Raw genomic sequence first — 12,320 nt, 5'->3', positions numbered from 1 at the left:
AGGACACTGTCTCAGGCTTCTTATACTAGGGGCTGCAGGCCCTGGCACTTTACCTAGTGCTGCACTGATGTTGCCCTGACAGCTATGGGGGACTCTCACGTTTAGTGCTATGCTGAGAGGGTGGGGTGAAGGGTGGCTGGCACTGCTGGAAGCCATGGGGTTCTGGCAGCTTGCCTCATGTTGAGACAAAGTGGTAGTGATGGTGTCTGGTGTGTGCTGAGGTTGGTTCAGTGCTCTTGTATTTCCCCAAAGCTACACTGAAGCACGTGGCTATCTGGCCACCGGTGGCTGATTACCTGTTTGCCCAGGACTATGCTGAAGCATGTGGCAGTTCTTGGTGCTGGAGTGTGCCAGTTCTCCTGTGTATACCAAGGCACATAGGGGGTGCCAGTGGTGATGTTTGCACTGTTCTGCATTGTGTTTTCCTTTTGCCTGAGTGGGAAAGACCTTTCTTGGTGATTTTCCAAGTTTCTTGGGTTAAAAGTTTGTTTCACCTTATCTTTTTGCTGGTTCTACTCTTCCAGGATTTCTTTTGGGTTGCTATTTAATGGTTGTTCGGAGGTGAATGGGAGAGAATCATGGGGATTTCCTGCTTACTTCTCCATATTGGCTCCCCAAAGTCCAAGAGTTTGACACCCCACATTTAAAGGGGCGCTGTTCCCCCTACCAGGGATATTTCTACAATCTTATTGAAGCACCACCTCTGGGGAATATGACATTAATGATTTGTATGCTCTCCTAGATCTGACATTCTATGTGTTGAGGTCCTTAACCACTGTGACATTCTATGTCCTAAGGTTGTTATAAGCTTATAACTTCTTTATCCTAAAGTCCTTTAATGTTTTGATGTTCTATATGTTAAGATCCTTCCCAGTCCTTACATTCTATTTCTAAGTTTCCTTCCAGTCCTGATGTTTGTTAACCTAAGTACCCTCATGCTTCTGATGATATGTATTTTAAGATGCGTCTCATCTTTGATAATGTTCTAAGGATGCTTTTGACTCTAAATTTCTCTATTCAAAGGTTCTTTCCAATTCAGACATTCTATCCTCTAAGGATCCGATCCCCTCTTAAATTCTAACATTTTATATTCTGAAAGTCTTAAGAGTCTTTTCCCCAATTTCAGTATGTTCTAGGGGTCCTTCCAGCTCAAGCACTCTATGTTCTATGATTTTATGGAGCTAATCAATTTGTTGTCAGGCCATGAGAGCAGGACAGTTATGCCAGTCTCCTCAAAGCCAACCTATTAGGAAACTGGAAATGGGGAAGGGCAGGGAACTTGCATCTGCAGCTGAGAGGGAAAGATCCCTGTGTAGCTTTTTTCTCTGTGGGAACAGCTAAGGAAAGACTGGGTGACTGTACAAGCATATCCACAGGAGTGCTAGAGAGCTGAATTGGAACTAGAAGCCAAGGAATGATGAAGGCAAGATTATCCAATCTCTGTTAGTGAGATGCCTCAATACAGAAAGAGGTCAGGGGAGAGAGCATATTTATTGAGAGGCAGAAAAGATTGTGCTGAGGGTGAGGAGGGAGAGAGACTAGTGAAGCTTGGGAAGTATGCCTTAATAGTGGCAGCACCAAGACATTTTGCTTTGAGCCCCTTCCATTTCTGTTATCTATGTCCTATGAGACATGTTTGGAGTATTAATAGACATTTGAATTAGTTGGGGGTTTTGTGTCTTGGTTGTTCCAGCATCTCCATAACACATTTATGAGTATGAAGAATCAAGTGATGAGGAGACTGTCCAGTTTCACATAGGAGACAGTCGACTATGCGGGATGTCTATGGAGGAAGAAGTAAAGCAGCTGCTACTGACAGCTAATTAGATCAACCACAGCTCTACAACCTATTAAGAGATTCAGTAATGTGCTTCCTGGCTTCACAAAGGGTTTTACTGTGGAGTTTGGGAAACTAGCAAAGAACATTGAGCAGTATATTATATCACTCTTTCCCCTCCTTGAATTTCTTGTGTGTTGAGACTACAGTTGACACCTCTCTCGTGGACAGTGGTCAGTTTTCCAGTACTGCCAAATCTGTGTGATGAGAATCTACCAGTGTTTTGCATCATATCTCTGGAAAAAATTACCAACAAGGGAAGGTTCTGTTGTGTTTGGGGGGAAGAGGATGTTATTAGGAAATAACTACAGTTTTTTTTAAGCGACAATCCATTTTTTTTAAAAAAAGGCAATTGCTCAAGATTTAGCCCAGCCAATTTCGAGGTATGTCTAAAAGCCACAGATGTGATAGGAGGCTTTATTCCACTATCTTAAGAACTGCCCTGGTACTGGAAGTCTTGGGAAGCTCCCTTCTACACTATTGGTTAACTTGGCCCAACCTAAGAGAAGGACCTTGATGTGGGTATTAAGGGGAGTCTTAGGCAGGGGCAAAGAGCCTCCTCCCTTACATATGAAGCTAAGTCCCTTTGAGGAACCCAATGTCTCAACTGTCCCAGGTTAGACCAGGTGGCATGGAGCCAGATGCCTCATATGCTCCAGCAAGTCTTTCCTTCCTCTACTTGCAGCTTAATAGAAATGCTGACCCATCCTGTGTTCTGCCCCTTGTAAGACTCTGTAGCCAAGTCTGTCAATACTACACCTTTTCAGGAAAGGCTACTGTCCTCATCCCTTGAAGGAGATCCTACTTCTGGTGTCAGCCCCTAGAATAACCACATGTCTCTGGCCTGAAACTTCATTTCCAGGCACTGGGAATAGACTACTTGTTCCATTTAACCAGCACCATGAATTCTGTAACTGATTTCTCTCCACTCAAATCTTTGAAAGGTGAATACTAGCTGCAGCCTCCCAGCAAACCCATCTCTTTCTCTCTTTACCTGGGGACCTTCCCAGATTGTATTGCCTTTAAAATAGGGGACTATACAAGTTACACAATAACAGATATGGGCAAAGTCAAATATATCTCTGATGGTCAGGGTTCACAGGATTTCAGAGGTAGAAAAGAAATTAATGGTTAAACAGGCCTATCCCTGGATTTATACTGAGACTCTTCAACTTCCAATCCAATGCCCTTGACATTGTATTGTGCTTTCTCTCATCTCTCTGCTCCCTTGTATCCCTTCCCACAAAACTACGATAGAGAGATAAAACATAGTCCCTTAGTAATCAAAAATTTCTCCTGCATTTCCAAGGCTCAAGACAACCCAATAGAATCATACAATGTTAGAGGTGGAATGGACTTCGGAATCATTTAGACTAACCCTTCATTTCACTGAGACCCAGAGAAGGATGGGAGCTTGCTCAAGGTCACACAGTCAGAACTAAAAACCAAGTCTTCTGATGCCCAATCCAGGGATCTTTCTATGATGTCATGCTGCCTCCCCTATTGTTGAGGAGAAGGAGAGTCTACCAGGATAGCTGTTGCTTTTACCCCTCCCATTAGGGTTCCTTGGCCAGTCTTACGATGGCGAGCATCACAGTCTCTTAGGGGATGCCTGGAGCTGGTGATTTCCCCTGCTGTGCTCTTTACAGATCACTGAGGAAGGAAATGGGCCAAATGGTCGCTTATTGGGAGGCTTTCGTAACATGGCTTGGGCCCTTCCACCCATTGCTTACATTTTGCCAGCCTGATTACATTAGACCCCTTACTTTAGCCTCAGGTATGGATGCCCCAGTGGCCATAGTCATTATGGGACAATCTAACCTATTCTGAACCTGCAGGTTTCCAAAATATGCCTAGAGGTTAACTCTTGGGCATACAATACTCTGTCCTCCCTCCCTCCATCATGCCAATCAAGTCATCTAGGCTTCCTGATTTTAAGCTTTATCTCCAATCCTTAGGTTCCCCCTTCTATGTCTCAACAACTGAATGAAATACATATTGATTGATTACCTAATGTTCCTGTGTCAATATGTTCCTCTGTCTCTGTCTCACTGTCTCTGATAATATCTCAAATGTCTTCTCCAGTATCACCCCATAACACTTTCTGCTTTCCCATTCTGTACACTATGGCTTTCCTGATTCTATCCTTCTCCCTAAGGCTTTTCAGTCACATTTTCTTCCTCTTCTTGTTCTTATCCATCTCCTTTCCCTCCTTTTCTCCTTCTTCTTTTTCTATTGCCACCCTATCTCCTTAGTTTTTAATGGCACCTACCTCCTCAATCCCTGCTAGGCAAGAGTGGGGGGAAGTTAGAGGAAAGTGAACCCTATTCTGCTGAAGATGGGTTTGGGAATTCTTCCAGGATTGCCTCATCCCCTGTCTTGAGAGCAGGCCTTAGAAAGCCACTGTCTGGCCTTATTCAGCAGTAGAAGGGTGTGTGTGTGTGTGTGTGTGTGCGCTAAAGAGTAGAATGGAAGACGTAGATGGAGGTTCAGAGCAACAGTGCCTACTTTGGTCCCAAAGGCCATTACTTTGAAAAAAAATTAGTGATGGCAGAATAGAAAGAACTTCTAATGTTTGGAAATACAGAGATTCATGTTGAGAAAGGAGTTGATGTGGAGGTGATATTAATAATGGAGAAGGATCCCTGGGTCAAGAGAACAAGAGAAAGGAGAATACACTGGGGATTTTCAGTCCATATACTACTGTGGTTTGAGGGAATGGAGCCCCATAGAGAGATCTAGGCATTGGGGAGGGAGTGTGGAGGAGTATGCTAGCATAAGACTCTGTTGGGCCCCTTTGCTGGAGAGAGTGAATCTCATTCTTCCTCTTTATTGCCCACACCCTAGCCCAAGAAGGCCCACTGGACTTTGGATTCAAAAATAAATTAGCAAAGTGACAAAGAAGGGGGATTCTTGCTTTCATAAAGTATGGAGAGCTAAGTGAATTTGCATGGACCTTCCTAGAGTAGTTGTTATCTATGCTCAAGGTACAAGCTGGTCTTCTTCTTAGGAAATAAGGTAAAAATGGCTTGAGGAACATTTCTCTGTTATTCGGATTATTGGGGAGAATGAGATTTTCCTTTAAAAAATGGAAGGAATTCAAAATGAAAAAGACAAGACAAAGGTTGTGTGATAGACTCCATTGCAGCCCATCCATGTGATTAGGGTCCACTGAAGCACAGCACATCAGGGAGGGAGGCCATGCTTTCCCAGCAGGTTGGTGCTCAAGCCAATATTCCTATGGTAGAAATGTTCGTTGATCTCTAGACTAAAATGTTTTTGTCCAGTTATCTCCAACTCTTCATGTCGTAATTTCATTGTTAGATTTTTTTTGCTTGTTTGTTTTTGTCTGAGATACTAGAGTAGCTTGCTATTTCTTTCTCCAGCTTATTTTACAGATGAGGAAACTGAGGCAAAAAGTGACTTGCCCAGGGTCACACAGCTAGTAAGTGTCTGAGGCTAGATTTGAATTCAGGAAGATGTGTCTTCCTGACTCCAGGCCCAGTGTTTTATCCCCTGTCCTACATGGTTGCCCATAGAGAACAAGAGAGAAAGTGAGAAAGAAGGGGAATAGAAGAAAAAGAAGGGGAAGGGAAAAGTGATAGATGTTAGAGACAAATGTTGAGAGAGAGGAAATAGAAAAGCATGAGGGAAGGAGTAAAGGAGAACTCCATCTCTGAAGTGGAGTGTCCAGGAGGTAGCTGGCAGAAGGAGCTCTGTGAAGGTGCTTATGTCTTGGTTTCTAACCTCTGCTTGTTGTCCTGGGGCCCTGGCTGCTGAGGAGGGTATTTGCTCTCTTCAGGACCTGATCCATCTATTTCATGATGTCCACATCTGGTGGATGGGACCATTCATTCCCGTGATCAGACTCTACCATCCCTAGATGATCTCTCCCTTACTTAAGGCCTCAGCTATGGCCTCGGTTTTCTATGGGCCTAATATGGAAAGGGAAATCTTGGTTTGGGAGGGAGCCAAAGGACAGATCAAGGATCTAGGGGAAAGAACACACTCTTGGAGTAAGGTTCTATCCCAGTCTCTGCCCTTACTTTGATCTGTGTCTAACATTAGGCAAGTCCAACTACTTCTCTGGACTTCATTTTCCTCATCTGTAAAGGAGAAATCTTACCCATCTTATCTACCTTATATTTGATTCAATTCAATGTAATAAAAATAGTTATGGGTGTATGAGGTTCCAGCCTGTGCGTCTCATATAAATAAAAATAATAATGTGCTTCTTTTCAAGGAGAATAAACTCCTTGCCTAGTGAGAGATGGGGAAATGTGAGAGAGGAGTGACATCACACTTACACAAGTAAGCATGATACATGAAATGGAGGAGGGGGCAGAGAAACATAAAGTGCTCCAAGAAAAATGGAGGTTGGGAGTCAGAAGCAAGAGGTGGAATAAAAGCAGGGACTTGCCTGAGCTCTCTAAACAAATCGATTTTAAACAAATTCTAGAGTAGCAGGACACACAAAAAGATGGAGTGAAATAAATTTCCAGTCCAAGACAACTTGGAGAGTCGGTAGGAAAGGCATATTGCAACAAGGTGCAATAGAAGTGCCATAGTGGTGGTTTCCAGTCACCTCAGCCCACAGATGCCAAAGACAACTTAGAGGGTCAGTAGGAAAGGTCTGTCATACCTGGGTGAGAGTAGAGCGCAGTTCAGTGCATGCTGTGCCGGGACAGCCCCAGCCACAGAGAACCAGGAGTTGGCATTGGGAGTCACTCAATTAGCAGTGGCAGTAGCTGCTTCTGGGGCTCTCAGCCCACAGATGTTAAGGGGATTGAATAACTGGTCAGAAGGAGATTACAGGAGTCTTTTTGCTAGCCCTGAAGCATGACACTGTTACTTTGCCCATACTTGGCTCCAGATCAATGTCCTGGGTGTCAGTCCCAGGGTGAGGAGGGATACTAGCATGGCAGAGCCTGTGGCCACAGTAGAGGAGGGACCCTTCTCACAGTTCCAGGGCAAAAAAGAGAGCTTGTGGTCACTCACAGACCAGAGCACAGGCCAGGAGAGTAGTAAACACCTCTTCTTAGATCATACCACCTTGGAAGAAATGAAAATTTATAGGACCCTAGAATTATCTCTGAAAATAGCTGCACAAAACTCCTAAAGCTTGGGACAGTGTGCCCTCAACCCTAGAAGCATAGCCATACTTTAACAAATAGCTAAAAGTCTAGTAGTAGGTTGGGTAGATAAAGAAACCACGGGAAAACTCTAATTATAGAAAGTTACTATGATGACAAGGAAGATCAAAACACACTCAGAAGAAGACAATAAAGTCAAAGTTCCTACATCCAAAGCCTCCAAGAAAAATATGAATTGGTCTCAGGCCACGGAAGAGCTCAGAAAGGATTTTGAAAATCAAGTAAGAAAGGTAGAGGAAAAATTGGGATGAGAAATGAGAGTGATGCAAGAAAATCATGAAAATTGAGTCAAAAGCTTGGTAAAGGAGCCCCCAAAAAATACTGAAGAAAATAACACCTTAAAATACAGACTAGGCCAAATGGTAAAAGAGGTAACTAAGAAAGCCAATGGGATTTGAGGAGCATTAACAGAGGCATGAGGCCCAAGACTAGCAAAAAAAATGGTTCTACTTGGTTGGACCCTGCTGACCAAGGACTCTGCCTTGGTTGGACCACATCTGAGTATCCTGTTCAGGTCAGAGTACCATACTTGAGGAAGGGCTTTGATGAAGTAAAGGGCAACCAAAATGGCAAAGGGCCTGGAATTCCTGTGATGATGTGATTGGTCAAAGAAACTAGAGAAGAGACTAGAAGAAGAAAAGAAAATTTACAATTGTTTTCTTCATGTATAGGAAGCACTGCCACATGGAAGGGGATGAGACTTTTCCTTTTAAGCCCAGAGGACAATGAGTGGAAGCTACAAACACATAAATTCAGGTTCCATGTCAGGGAAAAAAAAAACAAAACTTCCTGACAATGACAGCCCTCTCAAAGTGAAAGTTTTATCATCTGTAAAATGAGCATGACCATAACGCTTCCTTCACAGGGTTGCGTATTCTGTGGGATGCTTCCTCATAGAGGTTCCTTCAGTGCTGAGTCAGAGCCAGGAGGCTATGGTTGCCCAGTTGTGAGAGAAGAATCACAGACAGAGAAGACAAGGGCAGCACTGATAGGTAAACAAATGGCTTGACACTGATCCTCTCTATGTGGAAGAGACAGTGTTGCAGAGTGGACAGGGATTCAGGAAGTCCTGGGTTCAAGTCCTATTTCGGGTCCATTCTAGTTATGTGTCACTTAACTCTGAATAGTGCGGTTATTAATTCTCTAAGACTAGAAAGTTCTAAGCTGCATGAGTAGAGGAAATTTCCTCACAAGGAAGTACCTACTTTGATGAAATCATAAGTCTAGCCTGTATCTGTAGCTCAGCCTAGAGAAGAGGGTGTATGGGCACCAGTTTACTTAGATTATTAACTGGCAAATTTAGGGAATCTTAAGCAAGGCCCTATGTGGAGAGACTGTTAGGGAACCTGGAACCGGGGAGAGTTAGTCAATTATAGTAGAAAGATTACTGAATCTGAAGTCAGTGGCCTGGCCTGAAAACTCTTTTCCTAGGTGATCTTGGGCAAGTTGTATAACCTCTCTGGGCCTCAGTTTCTCTCATCTGGAAAATTATGGGATTCTAATCTGAAGTGGGTAACTAGGTGGCACAGTGGGTAGAGCACTGGGGCTGGAGTCAAATCTGAGTTCAAACCTGGCCTGAGACAGCTGCATGACCCTGGGCAAGTCATTTAACTCTATTTGCCTCAGTTTCCTCAACTGTAAAATGAGCTGAAAAAGGAAGTGGCAAACCACTTCAGTATCTTTGCCAAGAAAACCCTAAAAGGGGTCAGAAAAGTCACACATGACTGAAAAAATGACTAAACAATTCTGCTCTAGGGTCCCATGATTCTATGAACTTGTTTGGGTCATGGCTAAAGCAAAGATAAGGTTTCAGACAGAAGGAAAGGTCCAGATGCCCTGCAATTCCTCCCCAATATTTTATTTAGTTCTTTCAAGGTCTTTATATACCCTCACTCCACAAATGGAGGAAATATTCCTCAGTTTTCCCTCTTCTTTTCTTTACTTGGGTCTCATAGCTTCATGGGAGGGCATATTCTGGGAACTTTTTTTCTAGGGGAGTAAACAGGCTGGAGAGGAGACAAAGGGAAGAAAGTGACTCCAGATAGCAGTCAACCCCTCTGTCCACCTGGCTCCTTGCTCCTCCTCAGGTGTGAACTTCTCCTTCTCCATTCTTCTCCCAGATACATAATTCTGAAGAGGGTTTGCTGTACAGTCAGTCTCTGGTCTGCAGCTTCAGAGATGTGTGCTGCTTGTGGGTAGGGGCCTGGTGCCCTGTGATACGCATCTTCCACCCCAGTTGCATCAAGCCAGTCCTCCTGGCCTCAGGTAGATTTTCCTCTTTCCTGCTCCCCCCCACTCCCCTTCACACTCTAAGGCTTGGCTGCTGAGGTCTCTGTGCTGCCTGCCTGCCCTGGGATGGGGAGAGAAGGAAGCCTTTCAAGACAGGCTCCAGAAACAGCAGGGGAATAGAAAATCTTGCTTAAGGCAACTTTGTTTCCTGTTTATCTGGGCTCCCATGGATCTCTCTCCTTTAGCCAGATGCTCTGACTGGACTGTACCCTAGGGCCTGGGGTCTATCTGGTCTCCATCTGAGTCTTCTCTGGGTCCAGGGCTCTGGCTGCATAGGGCCACATATGGGTTGTATCTAAGCTGTGTTGGCATTGTATTTGGAGTCATGTTTCAGACTATCCTAAGCCATGTCTAAGCTGTATTGGTTCCATGTTTGGATCATGCTTCAGACTGTCATAGACCATGTCTAAGCTGTATTGGTGCCATGTCTAAGGCTTCCTCACACCACATCCAAGATGTATATGAGCTGTGTCTGAGATGTACTGGTGGCATATTTGGGACTGTGTCTCAGGATGTTCAGAGCCATGCATGTCTGAGCTGTGTCAATGATATGGTTGAGGCCATATCTCAGGCTGTGTAGGACTATACCTGGGCTTTGGGGTACCGTGTTTGAAGGCCATGCTTTGGGCTCATATGTGAGCTATAATGTTGCCAGGTTTGGAGGGCATGTCCCGACTAGCCCTGGGACCTCATATATGTTTTGTCCAAAGCCACATCTAGACTATGTAAAGGGCTATATTTAAACTTGTATCTAGGATGCTTTTCCAGAATTACATCCAGAGCCAAGACCAAGAGATGGCTTGATCATGCTTATATGGGAGCATCTGCCCCTTCTCTTAATGATATGTCTAAGTCATGTCTTATGTGCCACAGGTTGGTGGGGGAGGAGGAGGTACTGATGCCCTATTGGGACTATATAGAATTCCAGACCACATATCCACAGATATCATCTCTAAAGCCCTGCAACTGGGACTGGGTGGGGAGGGAAATTTGTCCCATGTGTGGCATAGGCCTAGGATCCTATATAGGGTAGGAGAACAGCCTGGCATAATGAACAGATGACTGAAAAAACCTGGGTTCATAGGTTGTCTGACATACACTAGCTACATAATCATAGGCAAAGTACTTAACCACCCAGCGTGTCAGAAAATCTAAGACCTTAAGTTTCAGATGAGTAGAAGATATACAATGATTTCTAGAGCTTCTACAATGGAAATTCCCATCACCTATGCAATTGAAGTTCAAAGATGGAGAAGGGAAAGTACCCAAGTCATGTCTAAGTCCATATGTGCATTCCATCTAAGTCCGTGTTTAAGCCTGTGTCTGAAGTATGTCTGGGGCTATCTATAGGGACATGTCTTGGGGAATGACTGGGTTATGTCTAGGATATGTCTAGGCCTTGACATAGTGAGTTTCTGAGTCATATTTTTGGGAGGAATAGATCTCCCTCTCAAAATAAAATGTTCGTGATTTGTCTTGGCTCATGTCATGAATGTGTATAGTTCATGCCTTGGGTAGTGGTGCTGATACCATGTTGTAGCTATGTCGGTAATGTTGGATCAAGTCTGGATGATGTCCAGAGTGCTTTGCATCATGTCTGGGGCCTTCCTTAAGTTGTATCTACTCAGCACAGCTAGGTGTGTCTGGCCATAATACTATCTCCACTCTCTTCCTCCTGCCCTCTGCCTAGCTCACCTCCTTACCGGCTCCATTCTCTGCTGTACTTTTCTTGTCTTGTTCACATTCGGCTTAGAGGGGAACTTGGTGGGGGGGGGGGTGATATAGGAAGTGAGCTCTAGTTACTTCCCTCCCTGACTTAGAATTGGGGACCCCAGCCCTTGGTTGACCTCTCCTCCTTTGACCTTCTCTGGGCTGTTATATGCTCCTTGTTCTTCCCCTTATTCCCAATCATAGTCATGTCAGGCCTCTGAAGGACCTATCTCTCTCTTACAGCCACTGTTGCACCCAAGGACAAATTCTTCTATGGCTTCCTGGAACCCTGGCTGGGTGAGTGATATGTAGGAATAGGACCTGGGGAGAATGGATTGGCCAGGAGGTAGAGGGTGGGGGTGGGGGGTTGCTCAGGAGGACTAAGGAAGGCATATTTGTGACCCGAGAGGTGGAGATGAGGCCAGTATTGGGGAGTCTAGGAGCTAGGCTCTGGAGCATTTGAAGCAATGGAGGAACAGGATGAAGTCCTCAGTTGAAGGGTGGGGTGGGCAATGGGGCTTGAATATTGGTATTTGGGAAGCTTAGGGATTCAGGACTCCCTAAAAATAGACACCTAGGATTAGGAGCAGGGGGTCTTTGCATTGAGGGCTAGGGAATTGAGGATGGATATGGGACTTGAAATTGGGTTAGGGGCTAAGAGTTGGGAGAAGGAGTGGAGGACAGAGATGAGGTCTGAGTATCTGGTTCAAGGAGCAGGGAAACTGGACTGAGGCCTGAGACTTGGAGATTGATCTCTATCACTGTCTTTCTTCCAGGGGATGGGCTGCTGCTGAGTAAAGGAGACAAATGGAGCCGGCACCGGCGCATGCTCACCCCAGCTTTTCACTTTGACATCCTCAAGCCTTATGTGAAGATCTTCAACCAGAGTGCAGACATCATGCATGTGAGCATGGAGGAGCTAGCTAGGTTGGGAGGGAACCCATCCAGGACTGAGCCTGCACAGAGTGAATTCCCTTCTAGACCAGTCCGGGCCTCAGGAGGCATAACGAGGCCCATTGCTTCATCCATGTTTTCTTAGTAAGAGTGTAATGAGATGGGGGGTCTGAGGCAGAGCCCATGACCATCATCCAGGAGTCTCTTCAAGGACCTTGCAGGTAATTTTCTGATCCACATGATCTGTCTCCTTCCAATAGCTTGGGAGTTATGGAGGCCAGTAGCAATCATCCCCATTTTACAGATGAGAAAGGAAGATCTGACAGAGAGGTGTCATCACTTTTCCAAGATCACACAGTTTCAGTAGCAGATCTGGGGCTAACTCTCAGTTCTTGAGTCACAACAAAAGATCTTTCCACCCAAATAGTAAATTCTCA

General features: G+C 44.8%; 1 protein-coding gene across 1 annotated transcript in view; it reads left to right on the top strand.

The window, feature by feature from the left end:
- Positions 1 to 12,320, top strand: part of LOC118848883 (cytochrome P450 4F3-like) — a 30,081-nt gene that overhangs the window by 5,736 nt on the left and 12,025 nt on the right. The window contains exons 3-5 of the mRNA XM_036757929.1: positions 9,111 to 9,255; positions 11,233 to 11,286; positions 11,766 to 11,893. Of these exons, the coding sequence (XP_036613824.1) occupies positions 9,111 to 9,255; positions 11,233 to 11,286; positions 11,766 to 11,893 (327 nt within the window). The remainder of the gene's footprint in view (positions 1 to 9,110; positions 9,256 to 11,232; positions 11,287 to 11,765; positions 11,894 to 12,320) is intronic.

This window comes from Trichosurus vulpecula, chromosome 1 (genome assembly GCF_011100635.1).
Source record: "Trichosurus vulpecula isolate mTriVul1 chromosome 1, mTriVul1.pri, whole genome shotgun sequence".
Lineage (NCBI taxonomy): Eukaryota > Metazoa > Chordata > Mammalia > Diprotodontia > Phalangeridae > Trichosurus > Trichosurus vulpecula.
Note: the sequence above shows the minus strand (reverse complement) of the source record. Positions and strands in the feature narration are given on the sequence as shown.